The sequence below is a fragment of the Podarcis vaucheri genome, assembly GCF_965113315.1.
Source record: "Podarcis vaucheri genome assembly, chromosome: 12".
NCBI classification, from domain to species: Eukaryota; Metazoa; Chordata; class Lepidosauria; order Squamata; family Lacertidae; genus Podarcis; species Podarcis vaucheri.
The window spans coordinates 29354391-29379625 of NC_138750.1; the positions used below are offsets into that span (position 1 = coordinate 29354391).

The 25235-nt window shown below is 38.6% G+C and overlaps 1 protein-coding gene across 9 annotated transcripts in view; it reads left to right on the plus strand.

The window, feature by feature from the left end:
• The window catches only part of HYCC1 (hyccin PI4KA lipid kinase complex subunit 1), a 53142-nt gene that overhangs the window by 20481 nt on the left and 7426 nt on the right, over positions 1-25235 (plus strand). For 6 of the 9 annotated variants that reach the window (XR_014212649.1, XM_082193957.1, XM_082193961.1 and 3 more), the window contains exons 2-10: positions 11622-11701; positions 12995-13096; positions 13689-13868; positions 15616-15696; positions 17023-17138; positions 17353-17448; positions 18225-18341; positions 19373-19460; positions 20760-20919. Coding sequence is in view for 8 of the 9 variants with exons in the window: in XM_082193957.1 (XP_082050083.1) it covers positions 11651-11701; positions 12995-13096; positions 13689-13868; positions 15616-15696; positions 17023-17138; positions 17353-17448; positions 18225-18341; positions 19373-19460; positions 20760-20919 (991 nt within the window). In the remaining variant the exon portion in view is untranslated. Of the gene's footprint in view, positions 1-89; positions 223-556; positions 1229-6808; positions 6933-11621; positions 11702-12994; positions 13097-13688; positions 13869-15615; positions 15697-17022; positions 17139-17352; positions 17449-18224; positions 18342-19372; positions 19461-20759; positions 20920-25235 lie in introns of those variants that run through there. The other 3 variants (XM_082193955.1, XM_082193958.1, XM_082193959.1) reach the window with 3 other exon arrangements.

Sequence of the window (25235 nt, forward strand, 5' to 3'; positions counted from 1 at the left end):
GGAACTTTTGGTTCCCCCTCTTTCTTTCTTTCTTTCTTTCTTTCCTTCCTTTCTTCCCTCGTCCCCCGCCCCCGCCACGAAAAGAGGAAAGAATTTGAACGTCGACTGGTTCTTTTTCCGTTGGAAAAGGAGCGTTGGGACGGTTGGAAGGAGCGGGCAGTTCAGTTAACGGCTCGTCGGCATGGAGTGCGGGGGGCTTCCTTTCTCCTCGCGAGGTCGCAGGTTTGAACCACTCCCCCCTCCTTCTCGAGGCAGACCCCCGCCCGCCCGCCCTCTTCGTCTCCTCTCCTTCCCCCTTTCTGTTTTTGGGAAAGGCAGGCAGGGGCGCGAGGGAGCTGCTGGCCGCCGCCCTCTAGTCTCGACCCGAGGGGACAACGGGGGAAGCGCCGGCAACGGAGTGGGCGGCGGCGGGTCGTTGTGAGAAACGAGGGGGAGGCCGCTTGGCATCTGGCGCCCCTCGATCTTGCTCGGGACTGTGGGAGGCGACGGGTATCCGTCCCGTGGCGGGGCGCGACGCCCGCTGGCTGCGGTCAAGGGGGTGGGTCGGCTGGGGATAGTTGGCTCTTCGCGCCTCCAGGGCTGTCCTCGGAGCTCTGCCTGCAATCCGCTCCTTTAATGACTCGAGAGGGAGCCCTATTAATATCAACGGGGCTGATCTCCGCGTAAACAAGCCGAGGGTGGCGGGGCATGCCAGGGTCAACGTGCAGATCCGCCGCCGCCTCCTTTTGCCCTGCACATTCCAGAGGGTGTTAGCTGTGCTCGGGCGAGAACAAAAAGGATTCTCGTGGCGCCTTGGAAGGCTGCCGGGTAAAGTGGGGCTTTAGACCACGAGCACTTTGCACCGAAACACACCCTTTAAGGTGCCAGCCACAATAGAGTACTCTTTTGTTGCTGTTGCTGCTGCTGCTGCCTTTTTTGGCCGTTTCCACGCAGAGGCAACTAGGGGGGGAAAACCAGTGTCCTCAGAACTTCCAGAGCGGGTGGCTGAGTTAGTCTGTTGCAGCAAAAAACAATAACCCCAAACCCGACAGTCTTGTGGCACTTTGAAGACGGGCACATCTATTGTAGAATAAGCTTTTGCGGAAGAGAGCCCACTTCCTCTACTTCTTGAAGGGTTATCCTTAGCTGGCATATCTAAATGGGGTTGCAGAAGAAGAAGGGTGTGATCATCGAGGTAGTTTTACAGTGCTTTGCCCTCACAGAATCCATGCAGCCCAAAAGTAATGAGGTGGGTGTAGATTTGGTTGATGGTATCTTTGGTTATTAAGGAAAAAAATGAAAGAGTTTTAGTATATAGGCAGTGAAAGCTAGCTGGCACTGAGGGCATCTTCATTCAAAAGTTAAATTGTCTGCAACTTGCTGTTTTGCCAAGGAGGCCTAACAAAAACTGGAAATAACCACAAGGGTATTTTTCAAAGGCCAGTTATTAATAAAGTGGATAACTGTATATGCAAGCTGTAGAAATACGTTCTATCTACCTTGTAATGGGACAGCATTCAGTAACAGTAAGACACAAGTTGCACTGCTGCCATACCATCTATTTCATCACCATTAACAGACATTCTTGCTCTGACTGTCCCTATAGTTTTCACTAATATATTTGCTTTCATCTTATTTTGCTTTTAGGGGTCACTGCCATGCATCTCAAAATCTTGCTATAAAAAGGAAAGTGTTTCTTTCCTGTCAGAACTTGACTTCTCAAATACTATTGGAAATTGTGCTCAAGAACTCTTATTTTTATTTAAGTACTTAAAACTTTACATGCTTTTTGAAGATCATAACTTAAAATCTGATGTTGCTGTCTTCTGATTAGATAGGCTACCTTCCTGTAATCCTTTTATTACATTTAAATCTGCTTAAGTCTGTTGTGATTGAAGGTAGCTGCGGAGTTGAGATCATTTGTCTCAGTAGATTTTTTTTCAATCTGCTTAACAGGTTCAGGCACATATTTAGTGTTGCAATTTTTAAACCTCTAACACAAACCTTTAAACCTCTGGTGCAGAAATTAGTGTGTTTTTGTGTCTCCTTGTGCAATCTCGAAAATATGAATGCTTGCCCTGTGAATGCATTGTAGGGAATTTACACATCAAAAATGCAAATTGTCAATGCAGGCATGGGGAATTCTGCATTAAAATTTATATTGACTATGCAGATGAAATATATTCTGACACTCATTAAAAGGGTAGAGTGGACAGACAGAATATTGTTATTTTAATGGCTGCTTGTTTTGGCACCCAAACTGCATATTCACTTGACATGCAGTCCAGACACACACAGAAAATGAAACAGCATTTATGGAGTACATTTCATTGAAGCAGATTTCACTATGATGTTGGCTATTTGCCTAATAGTAACTGATCATGGTAGCCCTCTTATATACAAGGGGTTACTATAAATGGACCCTTTGAAATTATTGTTTTTTTCAAAGCCAGTGCAGTATTCCTTACAGAGAATAAGCTTATATAGAATAAGCTTGACTATATTTTACAGTTACATGGGTAGCTCCTGCTTATCTGTTGCCTCTGGTACATATATTCCCACTGTGCAGTGGAGGAATTACTAATTACATTTTCATTCCACCTTTTTTCCAAAGAGCTTGGGAGTGATGTGCATCAGGGATTGCCAGCATGGTGCCCACAGGCACCAATATGTCTGTCCATCAGTGCCCCCCAGTATACATAGTTCTCCCTCTCCCATTTTGTCCACCATGTTCAGTGGGAGAGAATTATTTCTTGAAGCTTTGTAGATGAGCCATCGTTTAAAGCTGGGTCTCCCTGTCCTTACCATGGCACCCACATTATTGTACCATGCAATTTAAAAATAATAATAAACAACACTTGAGAGAATGGCCTCAGAGTCTTTGGGAATGGAATGCCTTTACAGTCCTCATAGTAACCAAGTATGTTTTTAAAGATCATGGCACAATGTAAGGTAGGTCATATGAGACACCCCAGGGAATAAATATCCCCCAATCCTGATGTAATTACCATATTTGAATACTAAAATTAAAACCTTTTATGTGGCAAAAGGACCTATAGAGTCTCCGATTGCCACCAGCTGCAAAGTCAAAAGCACCAAAACTACTCTAGAATCAAAATATTGTATAGATGCATCTACAAATATGCCCATAGTATCACTGGAAACTCGAACACCACCACTCATCATCACATAATTGCACAGACGTAATGCCCAACATTAGTAGCACCCATCAGCATAGGGTACTTGTTGTACAAATGCTATTATAATTGTTCCTTGCCAAGTCCACTTGGTCCCATGCACAGCGCACAAACATACTGTCTGAAAGTGTCCAGATTGCCTCCCTTGTCAGAAGCCACCATGGTTTAATGGGCAGGTGGGCAGCAACTGACCTTTGTAGTTACCAAGTCCTAGAAATTTAATAGATAATAATAACAACTGACATTTGTAATCATCAAGCTTTCTAAGTCATTCACTCAAACGGGTTGAAATTGTCAAATGGAGCCAGCAACAGGAAAGGATTGCAGCAGCTATAAACAGCACCTTTGCCATGGAAAAAGCCACAGCCAGAGAGAAGGAAGGAGCTCCTAACTGCAAGAGATAGCTAGATATGTAGGTTGAGAGCAATGCATATGAAAAACCATTTGGAGTGTATTCAGTTGGAAGGAATAGTATTTTATTAGCTAAATGGTTTTTAAAAACTTTTCTCCTGACTGTATGGCTTGGCAGGGAAAAGTGTGAGAAGAAATTCATAGGCTTTTGTATTGTGTGTGGCACACTTTCACTTGCTTTCTAGAACTGTGGTCCTATGGGTTTGTTTGTAGTAAAAGAAATTATTTTCTGTATACAGTACTTATTTGAAAGTAATCCCATGAAACCCAGTAGGGTTTAGTTCTGAGTAGACTTGCATATGACTAGAAATTCTGTCTCTGGCTCCACCCACCACTATCTCCACCAACAGAATTTCCTAAGGGAATGTTGCTTTTAACAGAAAAAAAAATGTCCACACCTGTGAAACACTATCAAGGGTTGGTGCTAGACAAGAATCCCTAGGGAGCTTAGCATCCCTTTTAAAATTTATGTTCCCCTACCAGTGTGTCCCTGTTCTACCTTCTCTTTTCCCTCTATCTCTTGTCTGTCCCCAGCAGCCTCTTCCAGAGCAAAGATGTTGCTACTCTAGTGGTTATTTTGATTCTTCTATAGTTGGTGTAGGATTTGAGAGTGATCCTATCTTTGCCCAATAGGCATAATGCAGTCCTGTAATCTCTTTATTCTCTGTAGTATGTAAAGACAGTTCTTAATTTATCCCCAAAACCCAATAGTGTCCTATGTGTTTCACTGGAGTGTGTTTAAATAGTTTGTAATTTTTATTGCTGCAAACTTTATGATGCCACACAAGAGACCCAAGTTAAACAATATTTGTACAACTCTTGCAACTCTTACTATAGCTGATCTTGAAATAGATACTGTCCTACTGTTTCTGTTCTGTTACCTTCCTACTGAAACCAGCTCATGGAGGATGGGGCCTGCTATCATTTTACTGCTTGTAAAACTAACAGTTAAAGCAGTGACTTTGGCTGTATTTATACAGATTATTTTGTTTGTTTTGAACACAGTTTTATTTCTTTTATTGGTACTGAAAGTTGACTCTTTAAAAGAAACATTTGACAATGGCGTATATAATATATGTGGTTTATCTTCCTTCTCTGTGTTTTTGTGGGTTGAAACAAAATAAGATTGCTTTCAGGAAGACTCACCAGGGAGGTTTAAATACCGCACAGGAGAACTTCGCAGGGTTGCTTTTGGAAAACAGACCGTAATGTTTCTGTAATTACTTTGCTTGGCTCTACATTCATACCTTGGGTTGAAGTAGCTTCAGGTTGAGCGTTTTCGGGTTGTGCTCCACGGTGATCCAGAAGTAACGGAGCGCGTTCCTTCCAGGTTTTGCCCCTTGTGCTCAAAATGACATCATGCACCGAAGCAGCGAATCGTGACCTGCAGATGTGGGTTGCGTTCGCTTCAGGATGCGAACGGGGCTCCGGAACGGATCCTGTTTGCATCCAGAGGTTCTACTGTATATTGCAGTCTTCAGTCATGCTTTGATCCTGCACTGAATTTTTATTCTTCATGAAAAGAACATACAGGTTTTGCTAATTCAGTATAGTCTTAAATACACAACCAGAATATTACATGCAAGTTTTTTGCTCTATATTTATTATCTTAAAGCTTTAATCGGCTGTTGTATTTGGAATTTTACACGCATGCCACAAATAATACTTTAGTTATCAGTGACACTTTTTTCTATGTAAGACTCAAAATGATGTCATTTTTGGAGTTTGTATTAAAGAATTTTATTATGCATAGATCTCATAATTACTATTGGGAAGAACAGAATTAAAGGAACAAAATTTAAATATTATAATTAAATTAACACTAAAGTCAGTTGTCAAACATTTGCTCTGCTAGAAGTAATCTACATTCTGTTCAAAGCAGAAATGTAAATAAAATTATATAAACATAAAGCTGTGTAAGAACATTTAATCTCTGTAGTGCATTGCAGCACACTTTATTGATATTTTAAATATTTAATGTGGACAAAAACAGATTTGACATACATGATTCTACCATATATTTGTGAGCTTTTGCTTTCACGTGATATTGTATTCCTGGTGGCTCAGTTAAATGCTAGGGTTTGCTTTGCCAATTACATTTGCATAGTTGTTTCTGTTCTACTTCTCTTAAGTATGTACTAGTAAGGTCTTGTACAAACATACGTATGCGTGAAGGTTTCCTCAGTGATGCCAACTGCACTGTGAGCCATGTGTTTATATTAATGTAATGTTCACTGGTGTTGGTGTACTATCCATAACTCATTTTAAAATTGTGGACGAAGAGCAGATGTAATAACGTTTTCCTTAAGTTCTTGCAATGCATTATAGCTTTCAAAAGCATGTGATGCATATTTTCATTGTTTTTCTGTAGGAGGCTAATGTTTAATACCCTATTTAAAATTAAAAGTTTCTTTAAAAGTGCCTATGTTGATGCATTTCTATTTGTGGAGGACTAGACCAATCCTATTTTCCCCTCCTGTAGCTGTTGAAGCTTAAGTTGGAGTGCATCCTGTGTGGTTGACCTGAGAGAAACTACTCTGCCCGATTACCTTTAAAAGCCAGAAGCAAGCTTGTTGCATTTTCTAGCTGGCATAGGGCTGTGTTGCAGAAACCTTGAGTATGGCACAAGCTGACTGCCCTGTCATTTCTTTCCACTTCTTTGTACGGCATTCCTGTGTTCTGTATAAGGATTTCCCTCCTGTGTTGAAATAGAAGCACTGATAGCACTAGGACCAATCAGGGCCAGATTTAGGTTTGATGAGGCCCTAAGCTACTGACGGTAATGGGGCCTATATGTCCAGTTGTCCTTTGTCAACAACAAATTGTCACTGTTTTTTGTGTTGAATATATTCTGTATGGTAATTTATGGACCTAGTAGGTAACTAAGGCCATTTGCTCATAACACAATATGTATTTTATCAAAGCAATTAATTGTTGGACTGAAATAGAATTAGAAATGTACATCCAGGCTGTTTTTTCCTTTACATTTTTTGGGGGCCCCCAAGAGAGTGTGGCCCTAAGCTATAGCTTGTTTAGCTTATACGTAAATCCGGCACTGGGACCAATCTGAGTGCATGGGAAAATGAGGTATTTGGCCTTATAAATCCTGAGCTCAGTTCTGTTATTTCTTCATGACAAGTTTGTAAATGACTGACAAACATATGATGAATGTTATTGTCTTGCAAATGACCAAGTAGAGAGTATTTTCATTTTACTTTCAGGTTCACAAATGATGAAAGTTACAATCTGGTACACATGTATTTGGATGTAAGCCCCATTTAACTCAGTAGGTCTTTTGAGTTGACATGTATAGGATTGCATTGGAGCACAGCTACATTTGGCCAAGTAGGTTACGAAGACTTTTTCTGGGTGAATAAGTTGTGAATCTGGATGGTTCAATTTACTTCTAATATCTCTCATGGATAATTTGCCTTTCCTAAGCCATGTTCCTCACAAAATAAAGTTCTGATCTTTGCCTAATTGTCTAATGGAGCTTCAGAGTCCATTAGGAATACAGATAGTTATAGTCATAAGTGAAAATTGAATCAATAGAAAAACCTTTCAAACCAGATGTATGAGGGGAAATAGGCTTGATAATTCTTGAAAATGTATGCTGTAAATTGTACAAAATGACAGGGTGCTGACCACACCCAACTTCTGCTTTTTTGTTCTTGAATCAGCATTCTTAGGAGCTGTTTTATAAACAAGCCCTTTGTATGCCTCTGAAATGTGGTAGCATTTAGATTATAAGGCTATTTTGCAAGCATATGAAGCAGTTGGCTTTCATATGTTTTCTTTGACTGTCAGTCACTATTTTAATGACAATAAAATGATAATTCTTGTGCTCTGTGATGTGCAGTGTTTGTGAGAGCACTGTAGAGTATTAAATCAGGGTGGAGTTGGAATAGGTTTTCTGACACTGTTACATGTTTGCTCATAGTTCAAGAATGTATGTGGTAAGATTCAAATCTCCGAAAAATATCTCTTCAGTTTTGTGTTGCACCCTTTGAAAATTATCAGTTTTTCCTTTTTATACTAGTCATATCGCTTTTCTTACAATATTCAACAGTTGGTGAGAATCTTTACATAATTTCATAGTAATATTTAATATGTAAAACAGTGCTTCAAGATGAAGGTGAAAAGCTTTTCTCCCCTGCAGTATTCACTTTCTTTATTACATTTAGCAAACTTCTAACCTAGTTAGGAGAATTATTGCCTATTTGCCGGCCAGTTTGAAACAGTAGAACTGTTTTGGGAACTAAGCAGAGGTTATATGTCTCTTTCTTTTCCTTAAACCCTCCTTTTTCCACTATTCCACCTCATATTATCACCTATGTAGTCTTCTGTAAGACTGTTGGTGATTTAATCCTCCCAAGAATCATGGAAGACTGCAAGTGGTCTTAAATTACTCTTTTAAAATAAACTTTACTATAAAGATTCAAATGACTGAAACATTCATGCAGCGCTTAAACTATAGAACTTGCTGCTACAGGAGGCAGTGATGGCCACCAACTTAGATGGCTTTAAAAGAGTGTTGGACAAGTTCATGGAGAAGACCATCAATGGCTTCTAGCCATGATGGCTATGCTATGCCTCCACAGTTTGAGGTTTCCAAATACCAGGTACTGAAGACTGCAGGAGGGAAGAATACTCTTGTGCTCAGACTCAGCTTGAAAGCTCCCCTTAGGCATCTGGTTGGCAAGTGTGAAAACAGGATGCTGGAGTAGATGGAATATTTGGAAATTATTTCCTAAGTGTATAAAGATGTCTGGAATAAACTCTAGGAGCATAAAAGCAGTAGTCTCAGTAGGCTAAGGCTCTTGTCTTGTTGTTTTTGAATAATAAATGGGTGGTAATTATGACTATATATTTATTCTGTGTTCCAAATATTAATATAGTATAGTCAGCTTAGTGTGAGAAAACAGACAAACATTAACTGAAACTGTGACAAGTAAACAGATTAACTGTCTACCAGCAAATACAGCATAAAGTTGTTTGATATAGGCTTAGGGAGATAAAATAAGGTATCACATATCACTATGGTTTTTAAATTTAAAAAGTTGACCTTTTCATTAAAAATATCACTTGGTTTCAATCTGCATGTAGTAGTCTGACTTGAAGCAACTAAAACCATGCTGTTTTGTAGCTTCCTGCTGTTGGCACCGAATGGATGTTTGCTTCTGCACTGTATGAACTTCATTTTAATTGTGGATTGTTCATAAATAATTCATCTGATAAAATTAATAGTGCAATTTAACATTATAATGAAAGACAAGGCCTTTCACTTTATCTTGTTATATGTCTTGCATCGGTACCAAATTAATGTAACATTCTTTCAAAGTAAGTGTTTTTTTAAAAATATTTATCTCAGATAAATTTCAGTGGAGTTATATTGGAGAGTCTCAGCTTGATCTTTCATCAATAGTTGTTAATCTGTTAACATTTGTTACAGTTTCTATTATTAAACAAACCAGACTTCTTTGATATAGAATAATCAGTTTGCTATTGTTAGCATTTCTGAGGAACCAAGAATGCCTGCCTTCAGATTTGGTTGGCTTGCCTTTAGTTTTACAGCAGAGCCTATAGAGTGCTGTGGAACTATTTTTTGTGTATGTTTACTTTATATATTTCCAAAACAGTGCAATGGAGTGGATTTGATTGGGCTTGACTTTATAAGGAAGGATAAATGTGGGAAAGAAAAGTATTTTGGCTGACACACAGCTGTTATAATTGTATATTGATAGATGACAAATCATATAATATAAAGAACATGCAACTGATTTTTTTCAGCACGATTCCATGCATGAGATTATATATATCATTATTTAACATGGTGCTGCATTGGTCTAGTTTAAATAAATAATAGGAAAAGCTATGGAGTAATCCAGAAAAAATAGTACCATAAATACACTAAAACTTGAGTATTGCCGAGCATATCAGCAGGGATAAGCAATTTCCTGTTCACATTCAGGACTTCCTATGGAGGTTCAGTTTGCGTGACTACCTAATAACATGTACATGAAAATTGATTAGTTCTATTTTTCTCTCCTAATTGCTATAGATCTGAACATGTGAAATTGACCAAAAGTAGTATGTTGACATCACAATTGCACAACAAAATCATTCTGCTTTAAATAATACTCTGTTATTTTCTTGAAAAGGTCTTGGTTGGATGACTCATACTCTTTATAAACCACATTATAATGAGCTACTTGGAGAGACACATTTTCTCTTTCCTTCATCTTTTGACAAAGGGATGTGCATTATGGCTTTTTAAGTTGCTTTGAGCCTTTGTAACTATATACCAGAAGAAGAGTAGGGAATGTATAGAACATTCCAAGAAGCTACTAGATAAGGTTGAAATAGTTTCAGTTCTCATATTTATTAAACACAATTTTCCATAATAGAAAAAGCATTCTAAAGAGTATTTAGTGTTCCTGAATGAGTCACATTTCTCTGCAGTTATAAATATACTTCAGACAAGAGTTCTTGGTTTCTTGTGCTTTCCTGAACAACTCAGAGCTAATGCATCTTAGGCTTCTGGAAATACATGCTGTCATTTCTCCTTTCCCCCCTCCCTCCCCCGACTCTGCAACTAGAATAATTTGAACAAATGGACCCCAATTAGTTAGGTACTTTTGTTGCTGCTATTTGGTGCCATGAATTTTATATTTTTCATGAACTGGGGTTGGGACTTATGGAAAAAGTTAATAAAGCAGCCTGTAAAGTCATCAGGCATGACTTTGGGGGTCAGCCGATGTGCATTTCCAGATCTACTACAAAGTTGATCCTGAGTCTGGTTTTATTTATTTCTTCAATATTCCTAAAGCTCACATTTTGATTTGCTGTCTAAGATATTATCAGTGTTTGTTCAAAGTAAAAAGGCCTTGATCAAGTGGCCTTCATTACTCTTTACATGCGTCTCCACTGAACCTAACAACCTGATGTCAAGGTTTCCTATGCAACTAAAGACAGCAAAGAGGAAAGTGTTAGGTTGTTTCTTTAGACAAATTCTATTGCTGTGGCTGTCTTCAGTTCCAAGGGAAACAATTTATATTCCACCTTTCGGATTTCATTACATGTCTTCATGAAAATAAAGTTAGCCAAGAAGTAGTACTTAGATGAATAATTTTGCATGTTGAGTGCCCTGGGGCTGCTTATACTCCATACGTTTTAAGCATATTCCCTCACTAAAAAGTCATAAGAACTGTAGTTTACCTCACAGGGAGCTACAATTCCCAGCACCCATAACAAGCTATAGTTCCCAAGTTTCTTGTGGGGGACAGTGCTTTAAATGTATGGAGTGTGTTGTACCTTAAACTCAGGACTAAAATGATTGGTTGAACTGGGTTCCAAAAGCTTTAACAGAGGTAATTGTTTGGTAATTGTACTTTACACTACACATCTTCTTCGTATCTTACGGGCTTCCCCCCACAACCAGTAATTTCTGTTGAGTAATTTCATACATGTGGACATTATATGGCTATAAATCTGTGTATTTCCCATGTAACTGGTGATACTGAGAATCCTTTTGTGGATAGAAATAAAAAAATTGTGGCAGTCTTCCCTGTCAACATAATTGAAAATGTATTGTGTGAAATCTGGTGTGCTACTCTTGCCAGTTTGAGGGGCAGAGTTGATGGTGTCTCATGACTCTCCTCCCAAAAAAAGATTCTGGAAAAATATTGAAATGAAAATATTACACCACTAATTCTACTTCAGCAGACTGTACATTTGAGAGGAATATATTCATTTCCATATCTTAGCATATAGAAGTTGAGACATGCTTTCATATACATCTAAAGGTTTCAGAGAAGATGTGTATAAACTGAACATCTGCTGGTCTTCAGTAAAATATAGGTTTCCCCCTCTTCTTAGCATTCCAGCATTTAAGATAAAAAAGGAGTTGCATAGCTATGGAAACAGGAGTAAGTGGTTGCATCATAAGGCTATATATCTACTCCTTAGTGGTTCCACTTTTGCAGAAAACAAGTGTATTGCATAATAGTTAAACTTTTTGCTCCAAATCTTAAGGCTGAAGATTTCAGAACAGATGTTGGAAGATGTTGGCGGTGGACAAAGGGATCGTAGAAGAATGGTTATCGGAATACAAGGTAATATATGGTTCCCAAAAATAAATATTCATTTTCAAGAATTAAATGCTAGCAATCATCCATAGTAGTAGAGCCAGTATAGTGTAGAGCAGAGGTCCCAAACCTTTTGGATATTGTGGACACATTAGCTATTTTATAGAATCCTTCACAGAATGGCATCATGGGAGTCATACCTATCAGAAACCCAAGACCTTGTCAGGACTTAATACCATTGCACAGAGATCTTTACAGGTTGTCAATCTGGGTACAGGGCCAGGTTCAAGATGTTATAGTACAGTATATAAAGCCCTTAACAACTTCAGACTAGTTACTTACAATATCATCTTACCCTATATATGTCCACTCGACTACTTCAACCTGCGGAACTGGCACTGTTATAGGTGCCAGTTCTGCATTCCCGTTCTGCAATACCCGTTCTGCATTCATAAGAAATCAATCTTTTAATGTGGCAGCACTTACACTTTGGATCTCCCAGCCTATTGATACCAGGCAGGCACACTCACTGTACTCTTTTTAGCTCCTGCTAAAAATATTTTTTCTTTAGACAAGCCTACCCAGATAATGTGGCATGTTTATATGTGATTTGATTGTTTTTAGTTTATTGCTGCCCCCCCATTTTTTCAAATGTTTATATAATAGTTTTAACATCTTTCTACCAATACTTTTGTTGTTTTATTCTCTTTGTAGACCACTTTTGTACCTCAATCAAGTGGCATATAAAGTTTATGAACTAGATAAATAAAATCTCTATCTAATTTAGTCTTCTTTGCAACATTACCATTCATACTTTCTTTTTGTCCCATATCACCACCAAAAGGCATACATGCACCCTTTCTCGCAAGAACATTGTCCTTCAAATTCTCCCTCTATTCCCCATTTTCTACTTTTCCCTTTTTTCTATGTATATGAATGGCTACAATATACCTTTACATAAGTTTAGGTGCCAGGCAAAACGTTTCTCTTTAACCAGGTCTTTGGTGTGGACTGATTAAAATTCTGTGTCCTTTTAAATGAGTTTGTGGGAGGGAGGTTATCGGTCTGTTTGTTTTATTACCGGTATATATTTTGTGTCCTCATTTTGTATTTTCATGTTGTGAACTGCCCTATGATCTTCAGCTGAAGGGTGGTATACAAATTTAATTTAAAAAAAATTTATGAGGTACTTTTGCCCACAAGAAAAATACAGCCTGAAAAAATAGGATGAATACCTCATATGAAGAAGGGGAAATAAATATCTTAATTGCAAAGAAACTTATATATTGGCTTACTGTGTCTTAAAATGTTTTGTGTTAGACAGTGCCAGAAGCATCTATACCAAGCTATGCTAAAAATCTGAAAGACAAGAGTTCTCTGGTTTCATCTCTTTATAAAGTTATTCAGGATCCACAAAGTGAGGTAGGTAAATGTGTACAGAATTATAATTGGGGTTGGGAGAACTGTTGAGAATAAATGGTGCATGCTGTTTCACTGCAGCACTAAGTTCTTAAGAAGTGGGCAGGGTGAGCAGAAGTAAAAACAACACAGAGCACTAAACCTAAAGAGACCCTGCTTTAGACCTCTTGTTTTGACTTTTTGTAGATACTACCTTTGTATATTTCAACTTTTCTATGGTGCTGTTAAGACTGGAAATCTGATTTTAAAGAGTACCCTTTTCAGCTGAGAGCCAAACTAGATGTGAAATTAAATGTATCAATAATTAGATAATTATTGGAATTGTGGGAGAGAGTTTTAACTGTTTTCTTTCCCTGCTGCATTTCTGATCAAAGACAGAAATTCACAGTGTGCCTATTTCTCTCTTTTGTGGTGATGAAAGAGCAGCTCTGATTGAGTATGGCATAAGGGGAGAATGGGGCATACTAATTTAACATTTACAATACAGAATTGTTTCTTTTAAGAATTGATAAATTTTGCTTCTTTAAAAAGTGTAGAAAAGCATACTGATGTGTTAATCCACTAACAAAATATTTAATGTTTGATTTTGTTTCAGCTGCTAGAACCAGTCTGTCATCAGCTGTTTGAATTTTATCGTAGTGGTGAGGAACTTCTGCTTCAGTTCACACTGCAGTTTCTTCCAGAACTGATATGGTGCTATCTTGCTGTTTCTGCCAGTAAGGACCTACAAAGCAGTGGCTGCATAGAAGCACTTCTCTTAGGAGTTTATAACTTGGTTTGTATTCACACTTGAGAAATTAATTATTCTCTCTTGGGATAAAGTGCAAATTACAGTGTAATGTCCCGGGGGCCTCTTAACCAGTTAGATCTAAATCCCTGTGACATACTGCTATTAGCAGAAATGTTCATGTGGTTTTGTCAGAAAACAAGCCAAAAATCTGGAATATTAACTCGCTCTGGTTTGGTATTCTCTGTATTGACATTAGTTGGATTTAGCATTTGTATTCTGTAGATTTAGCACAGTGGGATGAAGGAAGCTGTTTTAAAACAGTTGAGCTATGCGGCATTCATCAGTAGGCATTCTTCACATCACATGTTTACCTTCTAAGCTCATTGTGATAGTAGTAGGATAACTCCTCCCTGGAGTGTCCATCTGACTAAATATTTGGGAGAGTTGCATGGTAAAATGGGCTGTGTATTATTCTAAAAGGAAAACAGGGTTGGAAGTAGGTTTCCTGCTTCCTTCTATAGTCTCTCTCCACCCACCCCTCAGTATCTCCTGATGTGGTATGTGAGATATTGGTGAGAAAATGAGTGGGGGGTTGCTGCAGCAGGAAGCAATCCAAAGTACATCTGATATTGGAGTGGGGGAAGAAAGTATGTGGAGGATCTGCTCTTTGCTGTAGAATTCCCAACACCCTTTTCTTCTGCTTGAAAGTGAAAGACATTGGGAGGAAGGGCAAAGTGGGTGGGTGAGAGAGACTACAAAGCATTGTCTTGCTTTCTATTACAAGATAATGGAGCAATAGATTAACAATGTGCCTTTCCTAAACTTTCCTTGGCTCTACTCTGTGTCTTTGGAGGGGGTGGGAGAGAAACATGGTCTGTATTCTGGGAAGGCATTTCCATTTCTGTACTCTGGTTAATATGCATAAGCATACTAATGAAATGAATGTGATTAGCTGATACAGTTAATGGCTATCTACCTGAGTTTATAACCATGGTAATTACTTTTTCTGTATTAAGCTCAGAATTGGTGTTTCACGGCATCAGTGGTGTTTAAATGTGGAATGTCTTGATTTTGATGGAGGCTTAAAGGAAACTCATTTCTCAGTTTTCTATCTGTACTTAAAGCAGTAGTCTCATATAATAATAAACAGAGTCTACTTTGCAAAACACACTGTGTTCATCTTGTGGGTAAGCTTATATACCTTGAGGACAGAGAGATCAGAATAATCAAGGGTCTGTCAAGGGAGCCCCCAAAGTCAAGCAATTTAAGAGACGGCTGAGTCACAGTGCTATGTAAAGCACAAGTGACTTTCAGAACCTATAAAAATGAGTGTGACTATCAGCCATTAATTATAGTTTTTCTTTCTCTGTTCCTTGTGATAGAAATCTCTGCTGGATCAAGAGAACTTTCCATTAACTGGTGTATGCCATTAGATATGACCCATAAGATTTATTCAGGACTCTAAAGAAGCAAACATATTGAGCAAGATTAGACTTGATTAGTAAATATTTCCACTTGAGTAAAACTTCTAATATATCAGCTGTCAGATGCTTTTTGATTAGGACATCCTAGATGCTAAGAATAAGAAGATGCTGGATTTCCACATTCATCATCTTGTAAATTCAAGTGTTCACATGTGCATCCATTTAATAGCTTTGGGCATAATTAAAGAGCTAATGAGGGATGGGAAGTTCATGCCCTACTCTGTTGCAGTTGCTCAAGTGATTTCTAATCTAAACAAACTTCCGTACATTTTTCATTATATGTCATAACTTTCTTTTATACCTTACAGGAAATAGTTGACAAAGAGGGGCACAGTAGGGTATTAAGTTTTACAATTCCATCCTTATCCAAACCTTCCATATATCATGAAGTAAGTTTAATAGACACTTCTGTTTCCATATGTGTGTGTAGTTTTGTTGTAGCCTCCCTTGCATGAATGTCATCTGGCCTTGATTTTGTCATCTTAAGGATAAATATTTTTGTTTTAAAAGTCTGCTGGTAGTGCAACTAGTTGCTGTTTCTTACAAAGGCACAAGTGATTAGGGCAAGGATGAACACGAGAGTACCTGGGTTTTGCATGCTGATTAATTTATTGTCCTATGCCCTCCAGGTGTTTAAATTGTCTCCCATCAGCCCCAGGGGGAAATGGCCAGTGGTCAGGGATGATGAGAGCTCTACTACAAAGCATTGGGGGTGGGGATCAGTTTGGGAAAGACTGTTCTAAAAGTATCCTTAATGTGAAATATTTGAAGTAAAATATGATGGGCTTCAGTGTTCTAGAATATATAATGTTGCATTTAAATTATCTGAGAAGTATTGTCATGGCTAAAGTTCTAATGAGTTTCAGGTTTACTGTGTAGAACAGGCATAGGCAAACTCGGCCCGCCATATGTTTTGAGACTACAGTTCCCATGATCCCTGACCATTGGTCCTGTTAGCTATGGATGATGGGCGTTGTAGTCCCAAAACAGCTGGAGGGCCGAGTTTGCCTATGCCTGATGTAGAACCTAACTTATTTAAAATTATGAAATATTTAACATTAGATTGGTCAGTGGAATAATAAAGCTGAAGATAAAATGAGAATAAAATGTGTTGTTGGTTAGAGTTTAAGTGGATGAAAACTGTGATAACCAAAAAATTTGATGTGTTTCAGCAAAACGTTTAGCACTGAAGTATAAGGACACATGATAGCAACAGACCCTCTTGCAAAGTTAGGTCTGTTGCCAAATCCCTAGCTGCAAGGGAAATTGGGAACATAGCACAAGTTGGGCTGAAGGCAGGAACTGAGCCTACCCTGCCTCCATGTTTTAGCTGGTTTTCTCCTGATGAGGCTCCAATATCAGAGGAAACTCCTGTTAAGAGGTCATTAGCTCTTTTTAAAAATAGTTTCACTTGGAATTGCACAGGGAAGAGTTCAGCTCCCCTTTCTAACCCACCTGTGCCAGTAAACTGATCTTGTTACCACTCTTAAGTTACTATTGAAGTGGCACAATGAATCTTCTGTACTATATTTTAGTGGCCTTTCCCCATTTTACTTATGAGTGTACTGCCTACCATGTAACATTCAGTTAAATTTTATACTTTTATGTTTGTCAACAATCAGATGTCTATTTTAGTTTCTTTGTGCTTTTTTAAAATATATATATATTCAGTACTCCTGTTCTTAGTGATGTATTCAAGTATCTGTTTTTCTTAGCCTTCCAGTATTGGGTCAATGGCTCTTACTGAGGGTGCTCTATCTCAGCATGGCTTATCCAGGGTTGTGTATAGCGGACCTCATTTGCAGAGAGAGATGTTAACAGCACAAAACAGGTAAAAATGCATGCTGTTGCTTTCAGTCTTAGACAAAAAAACCACACTTGGCCACTTATCAACTAGCCTTCCATGTTATCTTCATATCCCACACTTAACAGAACTTTTAATAGTATAGTTTATATGTTTGTGGTATGTTCTTGATAACAGTTCATAATGTGTATCAAGCCGTGTGTATTTTTTCAATGAATCAGAATTCTTTATTTGTTCATAGGTTTGAAGTATTGACATTCCTTTTGTTGCGTTACAATGCTGCCTTAAGCTATATGCCTGCAGTTTCTCTTCAATCTTTATGTCAAATCTGCTCAAGGTAAGTTTTCTTTCTTGGTTGAACTGAGAATAGTATTTTTAAATTGTAATCCTAAGGTGTCTGTTCCAGTCTGTAGAGCTTGGTACACGTTAAAACTCCAATGGGTGATTTTTCATTTCTGGAAATGCATAAGCCAGCTGTTATGCAGGTTTGTCACCATTCTTAGGTGAAACACACAGGTTCCTTGGTACATGGAAAACAGTAATCTAAAAGAGGAGGGCAGGTGCTTCAAACAGTACTTTTGGATCCCAGCCCTAAACAGGATTGCTGTCTCTCCACATCTGGCCAGGGTAAAAGAAGAATGGGTATGCAAGAGAGCTCCCTGTAGGGGAAGTCATATTCTTGAGAGGTAGGCGACCCTGCTCGTCACATTTATCCCATAAGACTGATCCCAATAAGGATCTGCCCCATGGAGTCCAAACAATTCCCCACCCTGAATCAGTCAGATGTACACTAAGTTTAATTAATTGGTTTGTCAGACTATTGTATCCAAGGCAAAGCTCTTCAAGAATCCTGCTGGAATCTTTTATGAGTTGGATTGCTAATTGAACTTGATTTAATAGAAATTTGACCAGATAAGAGCAATGTTTTGGTTTGTAGGAGACAACTCTGAAAAGATGAAATTGGCTAGTTAGATGTACTCTTATTTGACCTAAAAAAAGAACATGCATTTCAGGATTCTTTTCAACATAACAACTGCACACTATATTTCCTCTTTTTAACACACAATCAAGCAATCTAAAATAACAATACTAATACTAATTATATTCTTTTAGGATCTGTGTTTGCGGATATCCTCGTCAACAAGTAAGGAAATACAAAGGCGTAAACAGCAGGATTCCAATTTCCTCTGAATTCATGGTGCAGATGTTAACTGGGATTTATTATGCTTTGTAAGTTCAGGAAATGTTATGTCCTATATTTAAAAAAGAATAGTACGTTACTGGCTGGACAGTGTACATAGCGCATAATGCTCATTTACATGACAGAGTCCAGTGATCCTACAGGTGTTGTCACAAAAGATTTTGGTTTCTGAAAGTTATATCTTACCTTTCTGTAAAACATAATGATTGATTCTAGAGGAATCTTAAGGCATATGTCAGTGTGCCTAGAACTGTCTTTCCCAGGAAGGGGTGCAGCTTGGAACTGTTCTGCTCAGGTTCTGCTTGCGGAGCTTCCCATGGGCATCTGACTGGCCACTGATCTGATCCAGCAGGGCTATTCTGATGTTCTTATGGAGCACCAGCCACATTTGAGTAAAGTTACCATCTGGGCATCCAGAAGCAGTGGCAGACCAAGCAGCACTTTAGATGTGCTCCTTTACACCAGGTTTATCCAATTCCGGGTCCTTCCATTATCTCTGACCATTGGCCATGCTGGCTGGGGATCACCAGACAGAGTTAATGACTAGAAAATATCATCATAAATATCAGTGTTTCAAAATAGCTTCTATTATTTATTGAATATATTGTTGTGCATTTTATTTCTATTATGATAAATGATTCATCCAGATGGATCTACAGTGGTGCCCCGCAAGACGAATGCCTCGCAAGATGGAAAACTCACTAGACGAAAGAGTTTTCCATTTTGGAGGTGCTTCGCAAAACGAATTTCCTATGGGCTTGCTTCGCAATTCGACAATGTCTTGCGAGTTCCTGCTGTGGTTTTTTCCTCCCCCCCTTTTTTCTAAGCCGCTAATCCGCTTATCAGTTGATCCGATCAGCAGATAAGCCGCTAAAAGCCGCTAATCCGTCAATGGGCTTGCTTCGCAAGACGAAAAAACCGCTAGACGAAGAGAATCACAGAACGGATTCTTTTTGTCTTGCAAGGCACCAGTGTATAATGAATAACATGTATGGCTGTGATATTGAAATGAATAATCATTATAATCAGTTCTGATTTTGTGTCTCTGCTAACTTTCTAGTTATAATGGAGAATGGGATCTAGCTCGTAAAGCAATGGATGATATTTTATATAGAGCACAACTGGAGTTATATCCAGAACCACTGTTGGTAAGCATCTTGTGTTAAATTCTTCTATAGCATTTGTACATTTTATTTAAAACATTTATATCCTGATTTCCCAGCTCATATGAACTTGACAAAGTAATGTAAGCTAAATATTAAAAACAATCTTCTGCAACAATTAAAAAGCAAATCATAGGCAATGAGCTAATAAAACCTTCCAGAAAAAGATAAAATATTGGAGAAGAAAACAAATTGGACACTAGTCTGGCCAAGTATTTGCTGAAAACACAGGCAGAGTAGGAGTCAGATGGATATCCTCAGAGAGGGAGCTCCATAACCTTGGAACTACTGTGGTAAAGGCAATCTCCCTCATTACCACCCTCCATACCTCTAATAGCAACAGGAGATACCAAAGTGTCTTCACCAGTGATCCGAGTGGATGGGTAGCTTTATGTAGGAGGAGGTTGTCCTTTAAATAGCCTGGTTCTTGGATTTATAGGGTTCAAAAACTTAAGAGTAGCTTTTTAAATTAGGACTGAAAATTGATTGGAAGCTCTAGATGTAAACTAGGACACGCATAATCAAGGGCAGACATGCATTCTCCAGGAATATGTACAGTTGGCCTAAGCTATACAAACACACTCCTGGCCATGGCTGCCTAGCTTTCCAAGGGCAAAGCTGTCTCTAAAACAGGACGGCCCAACTCCATTTCTTTGGGCCTGGGAGTACATTTGGAAATCTAAAACTGTCGTTGGCGACACAAAATTCTCATTTCACAAGACAGTCTGGTAATGCTCAGAACCCTTCCCAATAAAAGCACCTGGACACCCCTTCAAAAATACAATACAGAGACCAAAAAGCAAGCACCACCTCCTACATCAACCCAAAAAGGGCCAAAAACTATGTTAAGAACATTTGCAAATTGAGAGGGACAAGGGGCCTTGGTGGTTACCACTGAGGTGCTGTAGTGTCCATGGATACAATATTGGGGACCCAAAGCCTAAGGCATAATAGTCTCTCAATTTTTAAGAGCACACAGTAAATAGAAACAAGGACTTCTGTACACTTGGAATGACAGTGCATAGTTAAAAGACAGCCAGGAGGGGGAAACATGATTATAAATGGACTTCTGCAACAGCTTTTAAGGCAAGTGTTCTCAGTCTGAATTGTTTACTAATCTTCTAAAGCCAATAATTGAACAGATGGAAGTCAAACTGTTTTTTGTTTTGACTTTCATCATATCTATAGTGATGCTTTCCTTGGTACATATGAAATGTTGTTGCTTTAATTCAAAATCTGGTGTTAATGTTGAAAATTTATCACACCTTTTTGTTGATTTCTTAGGTTGCTAATGCAATAAAAGCTTCATTGCCTCAGGGTGCCATAAAATCTAATAAAGAAGGTACAAAATGTATTCAGGTTGAAATTACACCTACTGCATCTAGAATATCAAGAAATGCAGTGACCAGCATGTCTATTCGGGGCCATAGATGGAAAAGGCATGGTAAGAAATGCAGTTAATGAAACTACAATTTATTAACTAAATTCTAGAAGTCAAGGCTTCCAGAATGTCATTAAATTGCTGATGAATTAATTGTGTTATTTAATTTCTTTTATACAAAGAGATACTATGACTTCCTCTATCAGTACTCCATGCTTATTCAGTTTACCATTCATTATTCCTAAATTTTAATATGAACACTGCAAAATTAGTGTGGGTGGGCACCTCAGCTGCCTCTATCTAGAATTTCATCGTAACTGGAATTTTCATCCCAAGTTGAAAGCTTCTGTATATAATTTCGTTAAGAAGCAAAATAATAATTGAATTCCCAAGAGTAAATTAAACTGTGTAAATTAAGATAACTAGAACTTCATTATTTTAAACAGTGAAGTTTATCAAATCAGTGGCTTTTATTATAGTTATTTAGCTCTTAAGGTGTCCGTGTAGGTTTTGTGTTAAGAATATGTTGCAAAGCAGTAGCATCCCCATGTACAAGGCCTTTCACTTTCATTTGTTTATGGGATAGTCACTATGAAATTATTTAATCACAACTTTTGATCATTAGAATGGATCTTGAATGTACCCTTCTCCCCAGTTGGGTGATCTGAGGCTTATTTCATCCTGCACAAAACAACACATTCTATTGAGAGAAATTAGGCATACTTAGTATAAAACAAGACAACATCTATAATCTACAACATATTGAGGGGCAGGATCACGATTTACTGGGATTTATCACTCGCATAATGGATTTATATCCATTATGGATCAAAAAGTAGATTAATAAGCTTATCCTACCACTTCAACAACCTTTGGACTGGGAACCTTTTCCCAATTTTATCTACGGATATAAAGTCACTGGAGGATCTATTAATAGTCCCAGTGATGTTTTCTGACTATCTTGGAGATCGGTGGAGTATTTCACTTCAGTCCTATGGTTTAAATCTAAATTTGTACAGGTTAGTGGTATCTGTTGTGATGAATCTGATCATACAGAGATGTTGCTGTCTTCTAAATGAACTGCAGCAGAATGCTTTTTTTTTTTAACTACTACTAAGAAGTACATTTGATTATTGATTTGGCTAGCTGCTGCTTCTGTTTTGTCTCCTCCTTGTTAAGAAACTGTTAAGAAAGATTTGGAGTGTTGCCCAAATTTCACTTATTTATTTGTTTAAGGCATTTCTTTAAACCTTAGCATTTCTAAATTCTGTAACTTGCAGAATAATGGTCCAAGGACACGTAGCACTGCTTCCTTCTAACTAATACAATTTTGTATCTTTTTATGAAACTAAATATATTGATAGTCCAGAAAAGTTAAATACCTTGCACTTTTTAGAAACCAAACCATTCTTTAATATTGCCTTCCTGCAGGAGTCATACTTGATGATACAGGTGCTGAAGTTCACGAGTCAATGGTTAGGACAAGTGTTTGCTGCAGCAGATAACAGTAAGGAAAAAGAGGCTTGATAGTATTAGTAAAGCAACAGACTCCAATAAAAGATGAACAGTTACTTTGTTAAGAAGGACAATTATTTGCCAGGTATGCAAGTGTTGCTGCAGACTCCTAAGCGTTAGTAAATTGTGAGCTTTCAATTCAGGAAGGTGATGTCATGATATTGTGTAAAATGGGGGGGGGGGATTCTTTGTCTCCTGAAAGAGAACTTTTATAACTTAACTGTGTTTAAAAATAATCTAGAAGAAAATATTGGGGGTTTCCAGGCATTGACCTTCTCACCACAAAGGAAAACAGTTTTTTGCTTCAAAGCTTTGATTCAGAGTAGAAAAGAGGCATTTCCCTGTTCCATTGCAGTCATCTCCAATTAACTACCTCCTTTGCTACTTTGTGTCATTAACCAGTGTGCATGTAGGTGGCATCTACTTGGTCTCACTAAGCCTGCTACACCAACCTATTGCAACTGCCTAGAAGAACATAAACCCTACTGCTGCAACCTGACCACTTCACACAGGTGTGGGGCAAAATGATTTAGCAAAACATGTACTGTGGGCATTAAAACAGGAACTCCCAGATTATTAGAGGTCCAGATCAATGTCATAAACTCTCTATATGGAAACATGCCACTAAGTGGGAGAGATTTTCAGTGTTAGTAGAGGCATGGAATTTAGTTCCATGTGTTTCTGTAGAGAACACATCACATGATTTTTAACTCAAAGATGGTAAACTTAGTTGGTCATTCATCAGGTTGCAGTTTTAGAATTTTAAAGATTTGGGCTTGGATTCTTCTCTCTCTGTGTGTGTATGTATATTTTACAACAATAGCATTATTCTCATTTCCTATTAAGTTAATTTGCATAAGAAAAGTACAGCTCTAGTGAGTTCTTAATTTCTTGAGCATTGAGCTTGGGAAGCTATGCTCCATTACTTAATAAAGGTAAAGGTACCCCTCACCGTTAGGTCCAGTCACGGACAACTCTGGGGTTGCACGCTCATCTCGCTCTATAGGCCGATGGAGCCGGCGTTTGTCCGCAGACAGCTTCCAGGTCATGTGGCCAGCATGACTAAGCTACTTCTGGCGAACTAGAGCAGCACATGGAAACGCCATTTACCTTTCCGTCGGAGCGGTACCTATTTATTTACTTGCACCCGACGTGCTTTTGAACTGCTTGGTGGGCAGGAGCTGGGACCGAGCAATGGGAGCTCATTCAAACTACCGACCTTCTGATCGGCGAGCCCTAGGCTCTGTGGTTTAGACCACAGCGCCACCCGCGTCCATACTTAGTAGCTTGAGAGAAATCAAATCAGATATTGGTGAGAGCAACATAGAACATGAAAGCTTAGAATAGGATGTCAATTCTCGTAAACGATGGTATAATGACACAAAGTGTATATGTGGATGCCAAAAAGGTGGTTAATTTTTAGCCAAGCCAATTTTATTGAATTGGCATGCTTTGAAGATCTCAAGTTCTGTATAAGAATGAAGAACTGGGACTTGGAACAAAATATTGGGGGTATATTCCCCAGCCCTAAAAGTACAGCAAGCAGCCTGGAACAGGAGCCTAGTAGTCCTGTTTAGTCCTTGCAGGAGTGGGGCAAAGGAAAAGGACTCCTTTTTGTGGTTCTTTGCTTCTTTTCCCTCCTTCCCACAGCTTTCCCTGCTCTGTTGAGAAGGGGCTTCCAGCCTGCAACCTGAACATTTTAGAGATATATGGCAAGGATTTCTGATGAGCAGCAAAATGTATTGTTTTTCCTAAAACATCCCTATGTAGTACCATGGAGGCAGGGTTTTTAAAAATCTTTTGAGTTCATGTTTCCCTAAACTAATCCCACTTCATTGTGAGCTGTTAGGGGTTTGAGCAGGATGGTGTCCTCTCGTTCCCTACCTTCCATGTTCCACACAATCTGCCAGACATCTGGTTCCTTTTATACTCCCCTTTCTCCCCATGTAAGATCAGTTGTCCTCAACATTTTTGGGGAGTTTTGAATCTCCAGTGGTGTGCATTTGGGTTACTCTTGGAGTTTTACAATTCTTCATTTATTTTAATATAAGATTCTCCTAGTATATAGAAACCATACCTTTATTTTTGATTGTCCTGTTTCGCTTTGAAACTGATAGGCACTTGATTCCCTGAATTTGATATAAAATGGAACGATTATAATTTTTATTTTTAATCAATTGACCTCAAAACTGCTTGGCTCCCAGCTCTTCAATATTTTCAATCCTGTCTTCCTAAAAACACTTGCTGACTTGTAATTGTTGTTGTTGTTTAGTCGTGACCGACTCTTCGTGACCCCATGGACCAGAGCACGCCAGGCACTTCTGTCTTCCACTGCCTCCCGCAGCCTGGTCAGGCTCATGTTTGTAGCTTCGAGAACACTGTCCAATCATCTCATCCTCTGTTGTCCCCTTCTCCTTGAGCCCTCCATCTTTCCCAACATCAGGGTCTTTTCCAGGGAGTCTTCTCTTCTCATGAGGTGGCCAAAGTATTGGAGCCTCAGCTTCACGATCTGTCCTTCCAGTGAGCACTCAGGGCTGATTTCCTTAAGAATGGATACGTTTGATCTTCTTGCAGTCCATGGGACTCTCAAGAGTCTCCTCCAGCACCTTGTAATAGTATTCTTTAAATAGTATTGTGCAAGTATTGACTTGTAATAGTATTCTTTAAAACAGAAATCATCTGTACAACTCTAACATAAAAATACAGTGTCTTTCTTTTATATTTATTGTTCTAACTGCTTGATTTTAAAAAAGGAAAAATATATTCTGAGACTGTAAATACATTATGGGCGATTTAGAGAGTAGACTCATTGAAATAATGGACTTCACTGGGTCTGAGTATGACTTAGTGCAATAGGGTGATAG